Source organism: Aedes albopictus, chromosome 3 (assembly GCF_035046485.1).
Source record: "Aedes albopictus strain Foshan chromosome 3, AalbF5, whole genome shotgun sequence".
Classification (NCBI taxonomy): domain Eukaryota; kingdom Metazoa; phylum Arthropoda; class Insecta; order Diptera; family Culicidae; genus Aedes; species Aedes albopictus.
Genome location: NC_085138.1, coordinates 322,261,626 through 322,282,234, shown reverse-complemented (window position 1 = coordinate 322,282,234; position 20,609 = coordinate 322,261,626). Strand labels below are relative to the sequence as shown.

The following is a 20,609-nucleotide window of genomic DNA, read 5'->3' as shown; positions in this document are numbered from 1 at the left end:
AACGGGCTGTCTTAGTGCTATCCCTTCAGGAACGTCGCGACGAAATGTCAAAGAAGCGTAACGCCTCATCGAGCAAAAAAAAAAACAAAAATAGATTGACGTCTGCTTCTCGTTCTCTCAGCCTCCTTCCCCGCTTCATCGTCCTTCCATATTCCAGCCGGTGCTAGGTGGTACTTTTTTGCTGATTTTTGTAGTGATGTAGGTTTGAACTTACGATCCGGAGATTGATTAATCATATCTGCTTCGGATTCTGTTGCTCCTGATCCACGATGCTAAAGCTGTCCCGGTGGCGTGCGTTGATTTAATCGCCAATATAAAGAATGATTCGATAACAGCTTCAGATTCAACATCCAAAACTTGTTTTCATTGAGATATTTCATTGCGGTAGAGCATTACGATCCCTTCTTTTAAATATCTGTGGAATATGATTCTTTCTTCCCTCTTTCAAACAATCCTATGATCCACCAAAGCATCCACCTATTCGGCACATATTTTCCGACGAAATGATAAATAATTGGTGATTTTTTGATGAACAAGTTCCCAATCCAATCCAGCTGCAGTAATGTTTTCTTCGGTGCTTTTGGATTAGTAGGGGAAAATGAAGAAACAAATAAGATACACAAATTTGTAAACAGAAGCATAGGCTCTGTAAGAGAGAGACAAAATGTGTTACCAAATGCGTAACATATCTCCCAACCTTTTTGCTCCTAGCATTTAAAGAGCAGTTGAAAAGCATTCTGTATGCTCTCAAGTGAAACCACTTCAAGCAGTTAAAATGCTAATTAACAGCCGAAAGCTTTTGAGCAGCACAGCTTATGCTAACTCAAGGCAGCTATGCATTCGAACTGCTTATGTAGGGCAGCAAGCAGTTGAAATGCGTGATACGGGCTGATACACGGCTTATTCAAATGCTTAGTGGTTACCTGGGTATGTTCTGTAGGCAAAAGGCTGTTTTGCTCCTACATCCGACGTTTCAGTTATCTTCATTTAATTTTCTTCAGAGAATCTAAAATATTTTTAAAACAAAAAATATGTAGTATTTGACCTTTTTGACCTTTTTGACTGACTAACGTAATTTTGTCGACACATGAAGACGTAAAAGATGAAATAATTTAAATTCTTTGTGCACTAATTTGATTTAAGTTTAGTCTCTCGTTTCTGCCATGATTGTTCATCAGATTTTTAAGATGTTGCAATACCCAGACTGACGAAAACTTTAAGCTTATCTTCAATGTCATATGTAACAAGTTCCAATCAAATCCCATATGTAATACTTTTTAATTTTATGAACATTCTTTCATAAGGGAACTTATGGTTTTAAAGTTCTGCGGAAATTGACATATGACATATTTATAATAGCTCTAAATTCTTACTGTTTCACAAATATCGGATTCTCGTTTGCGCCGAGTCGAGCTTAAGCACCCGTGGTTGCTACTCCCGTATTACTCAGATCAGTTGCATTTTTACTAGTAACCAGATAATACTTAGAACTAACAGGCATCCTCGGTGTTCAAGGAGGTGCATGTGTGTGAGGTGCTAATTTTAGCAAAGGATGAAAACAGTAAAAAAATAAAACTTTTTTTTTCAGCAAAGATGGTCAAATGCTTCTAACAATTTTTATTTTTCATCGTTTTTAAAAAAAAAAAAAACCTATTTTTTTTTGTATCAAATTTATATTCTACGTACAAGTTCCAATGAAAAAACTATGCATATGTTTTTCCTACAATCAACCATACTTAAATTACAGCGAATTCAAAAAACAAAAATGAACAAAAAATACTTTGTAAAATGTTATTCGAGACGGTCTGAAAATTCACATGTCAAAAAAAAATCCTTTTTTGATAAAAACTGTAAAACTGTAAAAAAAAATCTCAAGTAACATTTCACAAGGTCCCATGCACTATTCATACCTACCTACCTTGTTGGCTACAAAGTAACTTTACTCCAATGCCGAGCGTATAGTAGAGCACCATCTTCGTCGGTCTTGGGCGATGTTCCTCCAGTTTCCCCGAACGTGTAGGGATCGTAGATCTTCTTCAACCGCGTGCAGCCAGCGAGTTCGCGGCCGCCCACGAAGTCGCCTACCTCTACCGGGTTCTCTGCTGAATATTGTTTTCGCTATTCTTTCTTCCGACATTCGCACTACGTGTCCAGCCCACTGAAGTCTGCCGTATTTTATACGTTTCACAATATTCGCATCTTCGTACACTTGGTACAACTCGTGATTCATGCGTCTGCGCCACACTCCGTTTTCTTGTTTCCCACCGAGAATTGTCCGCAGCACTTTGCGCTCAAAAACTCCAAAAGCTTTTCGGTCTACCTCCTTTAACGTCCACGCTTCGTAACCGTAGAGGGCAACCGGAAGAATCAGCGTCTTATACAGTAAACGTTCGATAACTGCAACATGTTTACGTTTCACTTAGCGAACAAAATTCGGTAACTGCAACGTCAGATAGACGTCAACAACCCATCAATTGACGTTAAATGAACGAAAAATTTATTCGATTGTTCTTTTGGGCTAACTTGGCGCACCGTTTTGACGGATAGCGGTGCGATAACTGCAAATTTGTTGCACTTACCGGACTTGCAGTTAAAAAGCATTGCAGTTAAACCGTTTGCACCGACCGAACGTCTACTATACAGAGCGAATTTTGTTTGCGTTTGCAAGTTACGGGACCTAAGCTGGCTACGCAATCCGTAAAAGGCCCTATTCGCAGCTGCAATACGCCTTTTCACTTCACGGGAAACGTCATTGTCACATGTCACAAGTGTTCCAAGATAAACAAATTCTTCAACAACTTCAAACACTTCCCCATCAATCACTACCTCAGCACTAACACCACTAGGCCTGCTTCTGTCTCTACCCGCTATCATGTACTTCGTCTTGGTAGAGTTAATCGTCAAGCCTATCCTCGCTGTCTCTCTCTTCAGAGGAGCATAAGCTTCCTCCACTGCCCTACGATCGATGCCGATGAGATCAATATCGTCCGCAAAACCGAGGAGCATGTGCGACCGTGTGATGATAGAGCCATTCCTCTGCACGCCTGACCTCCTAATCGCTCCTTCGAGTGCAATGTTGAACAATAAATTTGAAAGAGCATCCCCCTGCTTCAATCCATCCAAGGTCACAAACGACGTAGACACTTCGTCCGCGATCCGAATACTTGATTTTGATCCATCCAGCGTTGCGCGTATCAGCGTAATTAGTTTCGCTGGAAAACCATGTTCTGACATTATCTGCCAAAGCTCATTTCTTTTCACTGAATCGTACGCTGCTTTAAAATCAATGAACAGATGGTGAGTCTGCAAGTTATATTCCCGAAATTTATCTAGGATCATCCGCAGGGTAAACATTTGATCCGTCGTTGATCGGCCCTCACGAAAACCAGCCTGGTATTCGCCGACGAAGGACTCCTCAAGAGGTCGCAGTCTGTTGAACAGGACACGCGACAGTATCTTATACGCCGAATTTAAGAGGGTAATCCCTCTGTAATTGGCACACTCCAGTCTGTGCCCTTTCTTGTAGATTGGGTATATGAGGCCATCCAACCAACTAGTGGGCAATTCTTCATCCTCCCAAATCTTTATAATAATCTGATGGATTGATTGATGTAGCTGTTCGCTTCCGTGCTTAAGAAGTTCGACCGGGATCTCGTCCTTCCCAGCAGCCTTGCTGTTTTTCAGCTCCTTAAGGGCCTTTTTAACCTCATCCAGTGTTGGTGGTTCCACTGCTTGACTGTCATCCATTATGTTAATCCTGTTCCTGGGTGCTCCTTCGCTGCTACCATTCAACAAATCTTCGAAGTGCTCCTTCCACCTGGCTGCCACCATTGTTTTGTCTGTCAGCAAATTTCCTTCCCGGTCATTGCCCATGGCGGGCACTGGCGCAGTCTTGTGCCGCGCGCCATTGACAGTTGCATAAAATCTCCGCATATCGTTCCTGTCCATACTTTCCTGCGCTTCAGCAATAACACTCTCTTCGTGTTGTCGTTTTTTTCCTGCGGTGGATTCGTTTCTCTTCTGCTCTTGCAACCCTGTACCGCTCTCTGTTCTGCCGGGTACCGGCCACTAGCATTCGACTTCTGGCGGCATTCTTTTCGTTCGTCGCTCGTTGGCAGTCCTCGTCAAACCAACCATTACGTTGGCGTCGCTGAGCGATACCAATCACCTCTTGCGCTGTTGTTGTCACTGCTTCGTGGATACTTCCCCACAAGCTGTTGACATCTCCAGATCCGTTGGTCTCTCCTATCCTCTCGTCTAGCTTCTGATGGTACTGTGCAGCAACCCCTTCGGCTGACAAGCGCTGGATATTGAAACGCATCGTCCGGTTGTTTCTTGAACTCGTGACGCTGGATAATCGCGCCCGAATTTTAGCGGCTACAAGATAATGATCCGAGTCGATGTTCGGGCCTCTGTAGGACCTCACATCTATGACGTCCGAGAAATGTCGCCCGTCGACCAGCACGTGGTCTATCTGGGAGCAAGTGTCACCACTCGGGTGTCGCCAGGTGTGTTTTCGGATATTCTTACGTGCGAAGTAGGTACTGCTGATTGCCATCCCTCTAGCAGCAGCGAATGTCACAAGGCGCAGACCATTATCGTTGGTAACAGAATGAAGGCTTTCCGTTCCAATGACAGGCCGAAAGAAACTTTCTCTGCCGATCTGCGCATTTGCATCTCCGATGACTATTTTGACATCTTGTTTTGGGCACTCTCCGTAGGCCTTATCAAGGCTCTCATAGAACTCATCCTTCATGTCATCGGGTTTGTCGTTCGTTGGCGCATAGATGCTGATCAGGCTGTAGTTGAAGAACTTGCCCTTCATCCTCAACACACAGATTCGGTCGCTTATCGGCTTCCACCGAATAACTCGCTTCATCTGCTTCCCGATCACTATAAAGCCAACTCCGCGTTCTGCCTTATCGCCGCCGCTGTAGTAGATGTGGTACTTGAATGAAGTGTTGGCGATGGGATTCACCGCTCGGAATTCGCGTTCTCCAGTTTTGGGCCAGCGTATCTCCTGGATAGCGGCCACATTAACGCCGACATTCCGCAGTTCATGAGCCAGGAGCCCAACACGTGCGGGTTCATTCAAAGTTCTCACGTTCCAAGATCCGACTTTCCAATCGTTGTCCTTTATTCGTTGCCGAGTCTGTTACCGTTAAATCAATCCGTTTACTCTACTATTGCTTTTCTGGGTGTTTGAAGGTTTTCAGCAGGCTACCTTACCGGAGTCGCGCTGCCTACATTGCGTTGAAGGGGCTGCCTTCTTAGGTATAGCTGACGCAATACAGCATTTGGTCGGGGTTCTGCTAAACCGAACTAAGGACCATTTTTTGAAAAATTGAGTTTTCTTAACCATTAAGTCAAGAAAATGATGATCTTCCTTCCATGTAAAAATCCAGTAATTCTGACAGCTCTCCGTGGAGTAAATTCAAAATTTCTGTTTGGCGGAACATACAAAACATCATTTTGCATCCAACCAGAGTGAACTGTAAAGCATTCGATAGAATCAGCGAATTATTTTAGTTTTGGTCCAGGTGATGAACACATCAAGTTCTCCTCATCGCCGTCAGATTTCTAACTTCTTACCGACTCATAGAAACAATCTGTGAGAGAAATGAACACGTTATTAGAAATATGGGTGTGGGAGGAGTGAATTATGTTTCGATGGCGCTTATTGCCATTTTTCCAAATCACATTCAGCCAAACCGAACCAAGTCCACAGCATTTTAGAATCAATTTATTCTCAACAATACAAAAACCAACTGGTTTTTAATACCAGCTTTATGTCGATACACCTCATACTGGTAATTTAACACAGAAGCCGTCATTGAACAACAAAGCCTAATTAGATTAATAAAGCTTGAAAAAAATCAAACACTTGGTTCGCTTTGGCTGATCGAAAAATGGCGTTTTCACAAAAACCATCCTTGACAAGAATGTTTAGAACAGTTTAGAACTTGATTCAGACTTAACGACTGACCTTCAGTAAGGTAATATGACCTAGAGGTAACGCGCTTGGTTATCACTCAGATGATCCACGTTCGAATCTCTTTCATATTTTGAAAACTTTTTTGTACTTAGTGCACTTTGGCAGAACATTTTCATGGTTTTCTTCGACCAGCATAAATTTGAAGTACACAAATTGCTCCACATTCACATCTCAGGACCTCAGGGTATGCAAGGACATCGTTTGACATAATCACTCTTGCTCTGTACCTCCACATGCACCGCTTATGAAGAAAAAGCATGGGTGGGAAAAGCTGAGCTGGGAAGGCTTCCACCGTTCATATTTCAAACTATTTTGAGACCTTCGTACTACCATACTATATGCGTCCTTTTTGATTCATGTAAAGGATTGTGAGTGATATCGATTTCAACATGATAGACGATGAAAAATCGAGATTTTTTTCGCTGTCCAACTGGTTTTACCGGAAACAAAAAAACACATTCAGCCAAACTGAACTATAAACCATTTTCTAATGTTTTTGATCAGCCAGAGTGAACTGAGTGCAAAGTACCAAGAAATAAAATGTAATTATATCAATGATTCCAAATAATTTACATGTATTCTTAATTTCTGATGGTTAATGAAGGCTTGTAAGTTACAGGTGAGCGGAAAAGTTTCAAATAATCTCCGCTGTTGTTTATTTGTGAGTGATTGAACTTTAAGCTTAATTATCTCGGAATTATCTTTTTGGCGCTTAGTTCGGTTTAGCAGAACCCCGGCCATTTCATACTCAGCCGCTGGATGCCAGAACAGACGCTGTTTGAGCCGCACCTCCTTGGTGAGCAGACGCTCGGATCGTACCTCCTCAATCTAGCTGAAGTCAGAAGGACAACAGTGCCCAGGCTGCACTACCAGCTAAGCACACAACTCTTAGCTAGCGGTCTTTGTCATCGTTTGACCCGTGGAAGCATGAGGTAGGAACTTGTGAGGACCAGAGCTATGTTGGAATCTCTCCTTATCGACTCACCGTTTTGCAGCACTATTCATATTTTTTGTAATTTGCTGTAACTTAGAAAACAAATCATTCATAGGTTTTTTCCTTGGAATCTGTACGTAGGATCTATTTTTGATATTAAAAATCTCAAACATGATTTGCTTTTACTTATTTTGAAAATCGAAGAAAAATAAAAATTCGAGAAAAATAGTTAGAAGCATTTGGCCACCCTGGGCTACTTGGCAAATTTTAAGGCTAAAAGTCAACTTTCTATAGAAAAATAATTTTACAAAAAATCAAAGAGTAAGATTTTAGGAAGAAAGAAATTATATGACATCTAACATAAATATTACCCTCAGTGTATTTTTTTTTTTTTTCTAAAAGTCCTTCAAATATCCTCAAAAAATTTTGCAGGTTTCACTCCTGATCACTTCTTACCACCTACGAATTTGTGCGACTTGCTTAATGCTAATGCTAATGCAATTGCACTCCAGATCACTTCCAGTTTTTGAAGCAGAAAATTTGGCATTTTCACTGGTGAGCGTCTTGCCGTTGACCGTTAACGCATTTTAGACAAATATAGTCCATTTTACGAGCCGATTTTATGAATGAATTTTGACAGGAGGTAGCGTCCAATAACCCGTGAAAACCAATATCATCATCAACATTATTGTCACTTCGTAAAATGGCTCATTTGCTTCTATTCTCACAGAGGGCACTTAACTGTTTATTACCTATCAATTTTCTTCAATTTGCAAGTGGGGTTTATCTTTCTTTTGAAATGGAAAAAGTTCAATCTAAGCGTTTAGTTTTCTAGCTATTGATGAGCAAACACAATTTAACGATTAACGGTTAACAAGAACCATCCGTTAACGATCAAATCTGACTATACATACATGTCAATGGTTGCTCCTCCGTGATTGATCTGAGCTGGTACCAATTGCACTGAGATCCAATTGGCAGCCAAGGGCTGAAAGTCTCTTTAATAAAGACAAATCAATCAATCAATCAGATCCAAATGAATAAGGGCTGGGACACTCCACTTATTCTCAAAGTGCAATTTAAGCAGCTCATACATTTTTGATCAAAAACGGCGCCGGCCACGTCCTTATAGTCAGTTGGGAAAGGAACGGAATGTTATAGTATGCTGGTTGTTGCTACTAAAGACTCAGATCACCTCTGCATCCCCACAACCAGCACGGACTGGGGTATTTGTTAGACGGAAAGGATGGGAGATCTGGGAGTCACCGTTGGGTTGGTGTTGCGATCCATGGATAGGGGTTATTAATAGTTTTCGTAAGGTGATAGATTGTGTGGTGAATAAGGAGAATAAGGTCAAGCGACACATCACGCTTCGGTTGCATAACTTGTAGGCGTTATATATACACTGTGCTGTGAGTGGAAGTTGGAAGGGAGGGACTTTGTTTTTAAATTCGTTTCTGTTCTAGCGATGACTATGAGCATATGAATATACATGAGTTGTATATGTAGAGAAGAGAGAAAGAGAAAGTGGATAGAAATATACAAAGTAGGATGAAAGGGATGGGCCAGGGATTGAACCCATGACCTTCTGCATACGAATCAGAAGCGGTAGCCACTAGACCACCAAGCCCGTCCGTTAATCGTTAAATTGTGTTCGCCTCTAAATATCTCGCAAACCAAAAGTTCAAAAAGTTCAATGAAAAAGTTGCAAATTAGTGATCTTTCAAGTGACCTTTGTGGGAATAGAAGTAAATGTTTGTCCGAAATGCGTTAACGGTTAACGGCAAGCGTACCCACCACTGGGAATTTTGCATACGCCCTTTTCAAAAGTTAGGTGAGGAAAAATTCAGAGGTTTTTCAATGCGTTCCAGGAGATTATCCGGGATTTCTGGGACCTTATGAGAACTTGAAGTGAGTTGCAATTGGCTTTCATGGCGTTTTAGTGGGTTTAAAAGGGTCTTCTCTGGGTTTTCTGAGGGATTACAAGGTGTTTCAAGATGTTTTGAGAAGTTTCAGGAGGCTTCAGTTGAGTTTAAGGGAAGTCTACGGGGGTCTCAGGAGGATTTTCTGAAGGGTTTCAAGGCATTTAGAGGGGTTTCATAGAATTTCAAGGGTTTTTATGGGGCTCCAGGTGACTTCAGTAGAATTTTATGGAAGTGTATGGGGATCTCTAACTCTAAGGGGGTTTCTGATGATGGTGAGCATCAACTTTACCCATATTGCTTCAAATGATCTAGTTATGATTGATATGATCCAATGACATATACTCAAGGCACCAACTCGATCTCGCCCTAAGAACAAACATATTGAAATCCCGCTTGAACGGTGTATCAGAACTTCAGACGCACAAATCTCAAGAAGCAAGCTTTAAACAACTGTGTTTTTTATTGTTCTGTTCTTCCTCACTTGTAATAAGCTTAAAATAAGAAGATCAGGTGCGCTAGTTTTATTTATGAAGAGATTTGTGCGCTCAAAATCTTCAGTAGGTGCCAAAGTCGGCCATTTTTGGATTCTATCAAATCTGCCCTTCCCTTTTTAAAGACGAGAAAACTAGACGATGTGTCAACCCGAGCAGGAGAAAATAGCTGAAGAATACCAAACTCAGGTATGGGAAACAAAATACCTACTAACTGGAGAATACCTAATAACTGGTGTATATTCTGGCCTCAGGAATGGCAATACCTAAATAATAATCGGCGATTTTTCCATACAAATAGCGATTTTTCCATAACTGAATAATACCTCAAGCAGTCCTCAACACCAAACCAATAACTCGTTAAGGTATTTCATCAATACCTACAAAATACCAAAATAAGTTATTTTCAAGACCTGGGTAACCGACCAATATCTTGTCTTGGTATGATACCTGACTTTGGTATGCTGCAGTTATGTGTCAGTTATTCGTTCTTGCTCGGGAACGCATACATTATTTTTTTTCCTTCTAAACCATAGGGGGATAATCTGCTCAACAGACACCCTAACAAAAGGTTAGGGTAGTGTAGGTCTGACAGGCCGTCTTCTACAACAAAAGTAAAATCCAGGACTACTCTCTCCTCGTACCCACTAAACCATTCCTATGGTCGCCAAACCCTACGTCTCTCCGGAACCACCAAGAAGGTATTGCTTCAGAGAGGGGCTAGTGCACATCGCACCCACAAGGTTAGCTGCGTAGCCTGCAGCAACGAACATCGATGACTCGCTTTGGAGAGTCCATCACGGTAGCATGCTGGCGCTTAGCCAGTTTCCCGAGTGGTCCTCGCCACTCCCTTTGTCCTCGGAAGGCGGGCAGAGTCAACCCCGCCCGCGCCCGGGACAGCTTACTGTGGGGGGTGCCCAGGTACCCCACAGGCTCCGTTAAAGATCGAGCATCTTTTTCGCCCCCTCGATCACTCATTCCTCAGCACGGGTCGCTTGACACCTTGAATTGGGGTTAGTAGTCCTATTCTTAGCCGGGGACTACGCGGCTGACTCGCAAGCGGGGGGGTGCGTCAGGCCCCAGGACTTTCGTCCCTGCTGCCCTCAAGTGCCCTCAAGCCCCGCATACATTATGGAAATGATTAAGTATACACATGGTTGCATGTACAAACCATTTTTGTTTGAAAGAAACACTTACAAAAATTTAGATGGAAATATTCTTGCCACTGCTCGTTTGGGTACTTTTCTTCTTTAGACTGTGACAAAAATCTGTTGAGATCCCGTCGTACAATTATTCCACGCATGATAAGCTCCGTTGAGTTTATTTAGGAGTCAAACTGGTATTTTTGATATACTTTTTTCAAATGAAATTCTTTGTTTTTTTTTGTGAATGGATACAACGCATAGAAATTAATTTCTAAAAAGTGCACCGCGAGGTAAAAGGCCTGAAAACCCTTGCTCAGCGGAAAAGCTGTTCAGTAGAACAAGGCTATCAGTTCAATTGCCGTTTGGTACGAGTTTCTGCCAGTAGGTGGCGCTAATTGCAAATTTGAAAAAGCATATAATCTATTCAATTCGCTTTATTTCAGAGACTTTCAGCCTTGGGCTGGTTCATCTCTGCATATACAGTAGACGTTCGATAACTGCAACATGTTTACGTTTCACTTAGCGAACGAAAATCCGATAACTGCAACGCCTGACAGTGTCAACAAGCCATCAATTGACGTCAAATGAACGCAAAATTCATTCGCCCGTTCATTTGGGCTAACTTGGCGCACCGTTTTGACGGATAGCGGTGCGATAACTGCAAATTTGTTGCACTTACCGGACTTGCAGTTAAAAAGCATTGCAGTTAAACCGTTTGCACCGACCGAACGTCTACTGTAATCTAATTATTAGCTAGAAAATTCTCGATTTCAGGTGAAGCTCTTAATTGCCATTTTCAGGAGGAAATTTCAATGCACTGAGTCCTGCCGTGTGCAGCATAGTTGTCCCATGTTAATAGGGATTCCCATAGAACATGGGACAACTATGCTGCACACGGGAGTGACTATAGCAATCATGCTGCTTAGGAGATGCTAGTATTCTCAACGCTAAAAAATTTGATTCCTTACACAGCTTTCGAGAGATTTTCAGGTCGAGAGATTTTCGCTTTCGGAAATTGCCAGCAAGTGCCTTGTTTGACCCCGAAAAGTATTTTTCCAAGTAACCAAAAGTTCCGCTTCCCATGACAAAATGCACTTTCAAGTTCCGCGAAGTTCAGATAAAGTTCCAAATGGAACTTTCTGGCTGCTTAAGAGGCTAACGATGAGCCTTGCTGGAACTTCGGTCACAAGTTCTGGCAATGTTCATTGTTAGCCTCTTAAGCAGCCAGTAAGTTCCATTCGGAACTTTTTCTGAGCTTTGTGGAACTTTATAGCTTCTTAAGATGCTACTCGAAACTTTGTCGGAACTTTCAAGTTCATGAAAGTTCAGATCAGTAGCATTGTGTTTCAATGAAGATTAAATTTATTTCTTTTGTAGAAAACAACTGTTCAAGCATACACGAATAGAAGACAAATATGAATTTATCAAATCAATGAATACTAGGCTTGAGCAAAAAAAATGCCGCCCATCGGATTCGAACCGATAGTCGCTGCGTGAGAACTCTACGCTCTACTACAGTACTACAGTTGAGATTGAATGAACAGCAAGTAAAGTCTGACTTGAACCGATTTTCTGGCGGCAGCTAGTTTTGCACATTTGTACATTAGTGAAGTTAGCTTGACTTTAAGTGTCTTCAGAAGCGCAGCGGTAAGTCGGCAGGCAATCATGCAGGAGGGTCCAGTTCAAATCTACATAGCAGTGATATGTGTGAAAATATAATTATCAGAAGCAATTTCCAGACATGAATCACAAACCCACCAAAACAGGGTGGGGTTGTGATTCTGAAAAACACATTTTTTCTGCATGAATGTTTTCAAAGTTTTGTCAAAAGCTGCTTAGAAGGCTATCCAGCGTGCTAAGGTAAACTTTCAAGTTCCAAAATTACTTAAAAATGAAGCTGCTTAGAAGGCGAGCAACCTCGAACAAGCTGCTTAGCTTATAAAGTACCCTTTTATTTGAACTTTTGGTTACTTGGGTTGGCTCATACAATTTCCCAACGCTTTTATATTTATTTGATTGTGGTTTGGAAACATTGATTCGACGTGGGCCAAAAACTTGGTGTCTTATAGGGGAACGTCCATAAATTACGTCTCGCTTTTAGGAGGAGGGGGGGTTCAGTAAAGTGTGACAACCCATACAAAAATTTCAGAGGTCTCATACAAAAAGTGTGACATAGGGGGGAGGGGGTTTAAAATGAGCAATTTTTGCGGACGTAATTAGCCGAAAAAAACTAACTACTCTCCAAAGTTAAAGTCACCCATAAAAGCAGCATAATTTTAGACATACGATCACATTGGCTTAGACGGAGCATTATTCTCCTGGAATGAACCATTGATTTTGGAATTTTGCGTTAATGACAAAATGTATCCCAAAACAGTGCACATGTCGATCTGTCTGTTTGGATCACAAAACAGTATATTGAAATCTGAGTGGATTATGGCAAAAACATGGGTCAGGTTATTTTCTTTTCAATTTTAAAGATCAGTATCATGATTTTGTTACACTATTTACTGCACCACTTTTTTGGTTTGTATCCTTAATTTTACAATCAGCACATGAACTATATATGAAACTTGTGTCAAATGAAAGTATTCATACAAAGACTGATTTTGATAACCTTCAGTGAGAAACTGAAAAGACTCTAAATCGGTTCAAAAAGACGATCTTGATCAACAACGTGAAACAAATGTGTTCGGTTTTCAATCCTCGCTCCGCGACCAACGACCAGATTCGAATAAAACACGCGCATCCTAAATGTCCCTGCATCGATTAGTGTTCAAAAATATTCGAAAATCATACGTAATACGGTTACTTGATAGAAATAACTCCAACTCCTGCACACGTTGTGCGTTAAAACCAATGAAAGACATCTTCCCAGAAAACTTCCCGAATCAAAAATGAAAGACAGAAGTGTTCAGTGAAGATGGCTAAGTCCAAACACCCCCGTACAAAACCAAAAGAAGCGAAAGCCACACAGTGTTTCAAAAACAAGAACCTAACAAGCATAATCATGTGCGACGCAGCGATACTGTCCGTTTAGAACTGACGAATGTTTCATTATCCCCACCCCATCCACGATCCCACTTTCAAACACGCTGCCTTCCGTGCCACGCGGCTTTCTCTGTAGTGAACGTAACGGAGAAGACGCTCCAGGAAAGTGAAGACGAACTGAAAGATATCATCTCGAATGCGATCTTTCTGAAGCCCATTGCCTCGATCAAAAGCTGCAGCATACTGCACTCGGTCGAAGATCTTAGCACCGATTCCACGTTCGTGTACAAGAACCGCAGCAGTGGGTACGACTCCCAGCGGAATAGCAAGCGGCTCAAGCAGCGCAACGAGGAGATGTACAACCGCATCAACCAGCAGAAGCATCAACAGCCACAGGACATCCTATTACCACCAAAGACGGAACAGCCTCAACTACCACAACCACCGCAATCACAGGGACTGACGAAGACGACGATGACAGCACAGCAGGATACGGGCAATGCAGACTCGACGGAGAAGGCCCCACTCAAGTCGGAGTGGATCATCGGAGGCGATGGGGGTGGCGGCGGCGGCGGTGGCAACCAGTACTGCCCGCTGTCGCAGAACCGTGGCCTTAGTAAAAGCATGATCATTCCGACGCCGGCCAGGGATTTGTCCAACATTTTCGACGACGAGTACGAGGAATACAGCGATGGACTGTTGGATAAGATTAGTCAGTAAGTATCGGAGTATGGTTGGAAGATGAAGCATTCCAGTGAACGAACATACAGAAAATATCTGAAAATATTGATCAGTCAGCTAATTAGTCATATTTTTCGTGTTTCTCCTACAGGTACCTGGACATATCATTACTAAAGGATATCACGTTCATTCTAATGTGCCTATCTGTGACGTTGATGTCGGTGGGGTGTCCCTACATGCTGTACTATTTACCGGCTTACGCTATCTCTACAGGTAAGTGAACATTTGTTTATGGATACTCTATGACATTCATTCCCAATGTGTTGAAAAACTATCATCAATTGATAATTGTGCCTAGTTTAATAAGCCAAAAATGTTTAAAATCAGTGATAGCTGAGAAGTTGGGACGTTACGCCCAATGGAAGAAAAACGAACAATAATCGGTGAACTGGGGGACGGCACGCGAATAAAACACGGCAGCCTTCAGTGGGCTGGGCACGTAGCTCGTATACCGGATAAACGACAAGCTAAAACCTTATCCGTCGGGGCCCGTGGCGCAGCGGCTACACGTTCGCTTTATAAGCGAATGGTCATGGGTTCGATCCCAGCCCTTCGTCAGTTGCTCTTCTTCCACCGAGAGCGGCTGGCAGTTGACCCTCTTTCTGAGCTCTCATAGCTCAAACGGACCCGGATAATTGGATATCGGCGAACGGCAATCCATAATCACATGTGACAAACAGACAAACAGACGTAACACTTGTGAAATTTCCATCGACCACGCTTTTAATGATCATTCCTAATTTGCATAGTTGTGGCTTTCACAACCAGAGGCGCGCGCATCGTTTTTCTATGCGTTTGACGTTTCACACTAGCGCCTTCTGTTGACGATATTGCACAACACAGTGATTCGTGCAACTTTTCCACCAGGTGATGGTAGTGTGGATTTCCATGAAAGTCGTTCAAGGTGTTACGTCTGTTTGTCTGTGCCATAATGGACGACCCCCAATCGAACTGGAAAAGGAACAACAGCCACATACAGTATGCGGCAGGAAAAAATGCGAATACGTATCTGTCAAAGGATGCACATTCTTAGTGGAATTAAAAGAAACAGTACTTAACCCGATTTTCTTTTTACTTGTCACTAACTTTACTTCCTCTAACTTTTTCTTTCAGGACTTCCTGCTTAGATTTCTTCAGAAATTCGTATGTGAAGATATATTTATTTCCAGGGATTTCTTCAAAATTTCAACAATAAAAATTCTGAAATTCTTCAAGTAAATTATTCACAAATCCTAAAGGGATTTATTTGGAAACTCTTCCCAGCGTTCTCCAAGATTTTTTTTTTAAGAAATTCGTTCAGTGATTCCTGCAGAAACTCCTTCATGTTTTTTTTTTTTGAAAAAAATGAAAAAAAAATCTTGATAAACTTCTGGAGTAACTCTATCAATGAAAGAATTTTTGAGAAATTTCTGCAGTGATGCCTGGAAAATCCGTGGAGGAATTTATGGAGAAATCTCTTAAAAAATGCAAACATTGCAGAAATCCTTAATTGAGTTTCTAAAGATTCCCTGTAGGATTTTCTGAAAGGATCTTTGGAAGAACTGCTGGAGGTACCTCTGAAAGATTGATCGAAAAAAAAATCACGTGCAGTTTAAAAATAAATTTCTTGGAAGAATTCTTTAGAGAACCAATAAAGAAATTTAAAAAAAAAATGGAGAACCCTCTACAAATATTCTTTGAAAAATTTCTAGAAAAAATCTTTGAAAAATGCTTATTTTTTGAAGTTCTGCAGCAGTTGTTAAAAAAAGCTTTTGGAAAAAAAAATTCTGAAGAAAGGTCTTATCAAATCCAGAGCAATGCCTGGAGGAATACCTCAAGGAACTATTGGATAAACTCCTGTAGGAACTTTCCAGGAAAATCTTTTGAGAATTTCTTGAGGAATTTCCAGAAAACCCCTGAACAAATTAAGTAATCTTTAGGTAGAAATTTAAGCAATAATTTCGAGAATAATTCTCAAAGTTTATTTTTTATTATCTTTCTATTTTTTTTTTATCTGTATTAACGAGATTTTTAGCCCTAGGCTAGTTCATCTCGGGACCCACGCTTTACTTCCCTTCTGAAGGTAGAACTCACATTTTGCGAGTTTGTCGGGAGTGGGATTCGATCCCAGGTCCTCGGCGTGATAGTCAAGTGTTCTAACCATCACACCAGGTCCGCTCCACTTTTCTATTTTTGTGTATTTTAAATTATGCTAGAAACTCTGAATGTTTGTTGAAGAAAAATATCTCCAAGAATTGCATCTTTTTAAGATACGTGAGAAGAATTTCATGGAGAAACCCCTGGAAAAATTCATCGATTTATTTTTCGGAGAAATGCTATAGAAAAAGGGCCCATATAGCCGAGGCGGTAAACGCACGGGTATTCAGCATGACCATGCTGAGGGTGACGGGTTCGATTCCCGGTCGGTCCAGGATCTTTTCGTAAAGGAAATTTCCTTGACTTCCTTGGGCATAGAGTATCCACAGACAAACAGACGTATCACTTGGAACAAATTGAGATAAAAATCATCGTCGCGAAAACATAATCGCCCAATGCTAACCAGGCTGTGTTACGCAAACCACTCAGTAGGTGGCGGTAGTGAGCAAACGTCAAACAGGAGTAAAAACGATGCGAGCGCCGTGACCGAACGAACCGAACCGAACCGAACGAACCGAACGCCGTGCGAACTACAAAATATTTGAACTAACCGTTAAAAAGGGTAACGATGGGAAGTGAGTAGAGTGAGACGTCTGTTTGTCTGTGGAGTATCTTCGTGCCTGCCACACGATATACGCATGCAAAATGGTCATTGGCAGAGGAAGCTCTCAGTTAATAACTGCGGAAGTGCTCATAGAACACTAAGCTGAGAAGCAGGATTTGTCCCAATGAGGACGTTACGCCAAGAAGAAGAAGAAGAAGAAGAAGCTATAGAAAAACTCCTGGAAAAAAAATTGGAGGAATTTCTCCAAAAATATTGAAAAACAAATATATTTAGAAATACAAGCATAACATATGTAGCAATCCCTGAAGAAATTTTCTCTTTAATCCTTTAAAGAATCCCAGGAGTATTTTTGAAAGGAATTTCTGTGGAAACCCGTGAACCAGTTTCAGGATATTTTTTTTGAGAAACTCCCCGGAAAGTCCCAGGGAAAATTCCTATAAGGAATTTTCACAAAAATTAGGCGACGTAAAAGTTCAGAATTATTAAGAATATACATATTTATTTTACTATGAAAATTCATAACGTTCTGCTTTATACACCATTTAGTGAAAACTTACTGCAAATAGAAATGTTCGTGCAAAATTCGGGACAAAAAAATTTACATGTGCAACATACAGATTTCTTAAGGGGTCTGACTGGATTTACGGAAACTTGGTGTTTGTTGGCTTTCAGTCACACTTTCACAATACAGACAAATACAGATTTTCTAAAATCCTGATACAGATTTTTGGAAAAATCATCTGGCATCCCTGCAAGGTTCCTCAAGGAATTTCTCTAGAGATTCGTCCAGGAATTCCTACAAGCATGTCTCCAGGAATTTCAACAGCTCCTCAAAGCTTTCCTCCAGGCATTCCTTCAGGAGTTCCTCTCGGGATTTTATTCAGAGACTCCTCCAGGAATACCTTCAAGAATTCCACCAAGAATAACCCCTGGAGCTTCTACAGGTATTGATCCAGGGACTCCTCCCGGAATTTATCCAAGAATTAATCCAGGTATTCCTCCAGCAGTTTCTCCAGGAGTTCCTCTAGGCATTCCTCTAGGATTTAATCCAGGCATTTCTCCAGGGACTTCTATGTACAGTAGACGTTCGGTCGGTGCAAACGGTTTAACTGCAATGCTTTTTAGCTGCAAGTCCGGTAAGTGCAACAAATTTGCAGTTATCGCACCGCTATCCATCAAAACGGTGCGCCAAGTTAGCCCAAATGAACGGTCGAATGAACTTTGCGTTCATTTAACGTCAATTGATGGGTTGTTGACGCCTGTCTGACGTTGCAGTTATCGAATATTGTTCGCTAAGTGAAACGTAAACATGTTGCAGTTATCGAACGTCTACTGTACTGCTGATTATGAAGCTGGTTACACAGGTGATATTTTATTTAACTTGATATTCAGCTATCTATGTACTGCTGATTAAAGGGGTTTGAATAAGCCCTACTTTAGACCAATATTCAGCTATCATTATTGTGTTCAGCCACTGACATCATTAACCAGCCAATTTGTTATTTGGGTAGCTATGCCTACAGTATGCGGCAGGAAAAAATGCGAAAGTGTTTTTCAACTTCAAACCTCATTTTCGTCCATCTGACATTAACCAATCTATGTTTCAACGTTCCATGATCTATAATAGGCTAGTTTTCTGAAAAGTTAATAAAAAAAAATCCCATTTTGGTCACTAACCTTTACAGGGCGGCGCCTGAAGATGAAGACAATCAGAATTTTCAAACCACAGAAAATCGCACAGGTCGCTAAATTTCGCATCTGATAAAACAAAATTTTTGATTTTCTCTACAATATCATTAAATATATGTACTTATTTCATCTGGTATGTGAAACTACATGGCTCTGGATCAGTGTGGTCTGGTTGTTCATCGAATTTTAGCTAATTTTGTTACTGTTATAGTCATTTTGTTTAATGACCATTGGGCGCGCAGTTTATTGATATCCGCTTATTAGGCCTACATTATCACATATTAAACATCAAATATGTTCATTTTTATTTTTCAGTGCTAGAATATAGACATTGACTGATACACTGTCATGAAAAAATAGTCATATATAACCCACATACAGCATGTAATAGTGCCTTGAACTTTTCGCATTTTTTCCTGCCGCACCCTGTATCATTTCATCATCGTGCTCATTATTCTACCAAGGAAGGGTAGAAAAGTGAAAGCAGTACAAAGGAAAACCAGTTCGATATAGTAGAATAGGAATATAATAGAATACATTTAGGCGCTGTACAAAGTGTAAGTGCAGCCGCCAATCGGAATCGCTCACGTAGTGCCCTAGTGTACAAAAGAGCTGTAAAATAGGTTAAGTGGTTAAGAATAAAAAAAAACCTTATCCAGCAGAGAACCAGGAAGAGATCGTCTTCTTCGTAGAAGGCCGTGCACCAGGGAAGTACCAACACTGGCGTAGCTAGGATTTTTTTTTCTGGCGGGTGCCCAGGGGGGTCCTGCCTTGAGATAACTTTTTAGAGGCATGGATGCCCGATATGTGAATACGCCAATCGGCATTGCAAATTTGAGGAATCAAAAGGACTGTTTTAGATTTCGTTTCAGATATTATTCAAAAATTAATTCATGATTTGAATTTTGTACAAAAAATCCTTTGGGAGTTCATCTAAGTATTCCTTAAATAATTCGTCCAGAAATTACTGCAAAGATGGATTTCTTCAGATTTTTTTTTATCAAGGGATTCCTACAGAAATTTTGCCATGCATTCGCTAAGAAAGCTCTGCTGAGATTCCGTAAGGAATCTCTTATGATGTTTCTTCAGGAATTCCTCCAAGAATGGCTTCAGGGATTCACCTGGGAATTTCTCCTGTCATTCTTTCAGGAACAACTTCAGGGATTATTTTGAAAATAACCTCCAAGAACTCATCTTGGGGTTGCTTCTGGAATTCTTGCAGAAACTCCTCCAGGAATTAATCCAAGACTTCCTCCAGGAACTGTTTACAAATTCCCTTAGGAATTCCTGTTGAGATTGCTTCCGAGTCCTGAGGTTTCTTCAGGAACTCCTTCACGAACTGCTAGAAGGATTCCTCCAAGAGTTCCTCTACGTATTATTTTAAAAATTCCTTTAGGATTACCTCAGGGTTTTCAGCGGTTCCTTCATTACTTCCTCCTGGGATATCTCCAAAAACTCCTCATGGAATTCCTTCAGGCATTCTTCTTGAGATTCCTCAAGGGATTCCTCTGGAAATTCCTTCAGCAATTCTTCTAAAAAAACCCAGATTCGTCCAGGGATTCCTCCAGGAATTCATCTAGAGATTCCTCTAGGAATGCCTCCATAGATTCCTCTATAAAGATATCGCAAGAAATTCTTCTAGAGATTTCTCCAGGGAATCCTCTAGGAATTCTTCCACTGATTCCTCCTGAAATTTCTTCAGGGATTCCTCCTGGAAGCGCTCCAGTGATTATTCAAGGAAATTCTAAAGGAATCCCTTCAAGGATTTCTCTGTAGCAGCAATTTCTCTCAAGGTGCCTCAAGGAATTTCTCTAGAGATTTGTCCAGGAATTCCTACAAGCATGTCTCCAGGAATTTTTACAGCTCCTCAAAGCTTTCCTCCAGGCATTCCTTCAGGAGTTCCTCTCGGGATTTTATTCAGGGACTCCACCAGGAATACCTTCAAGAATTCCACCAAGAATAACCCCTGGAGCTTCTTCAGGTATTGATCCAGGGAT

The 20,609-nt window shown here is 41.2% G+C and overlaps 1 protein-coding gene across 1 annotated transcript in view; it reads left to right on the top strand.

The window, feature by feature from the left end:
• Positions 1-20,609, top strand: part of LOC109401182 (uncharacterized) — a 124,259-nt gene that overhangs the window by 87,154 nt on the left and 16,496 nt on the right. The window contains exons 6-7 of the mRNA XM_029856282.2: positions 13,618-14,197; positions 14,314-14,435. Of these exons, the coding sequence (XP_029712142.2) occupies positions 13,618-14,197; positions 14,314-14,435 (702 nt within the window). The remainder of the gene's footprint in view (positions 1-13,617; positions 14,198-14,313; positions 14,436-20,609) is intronic.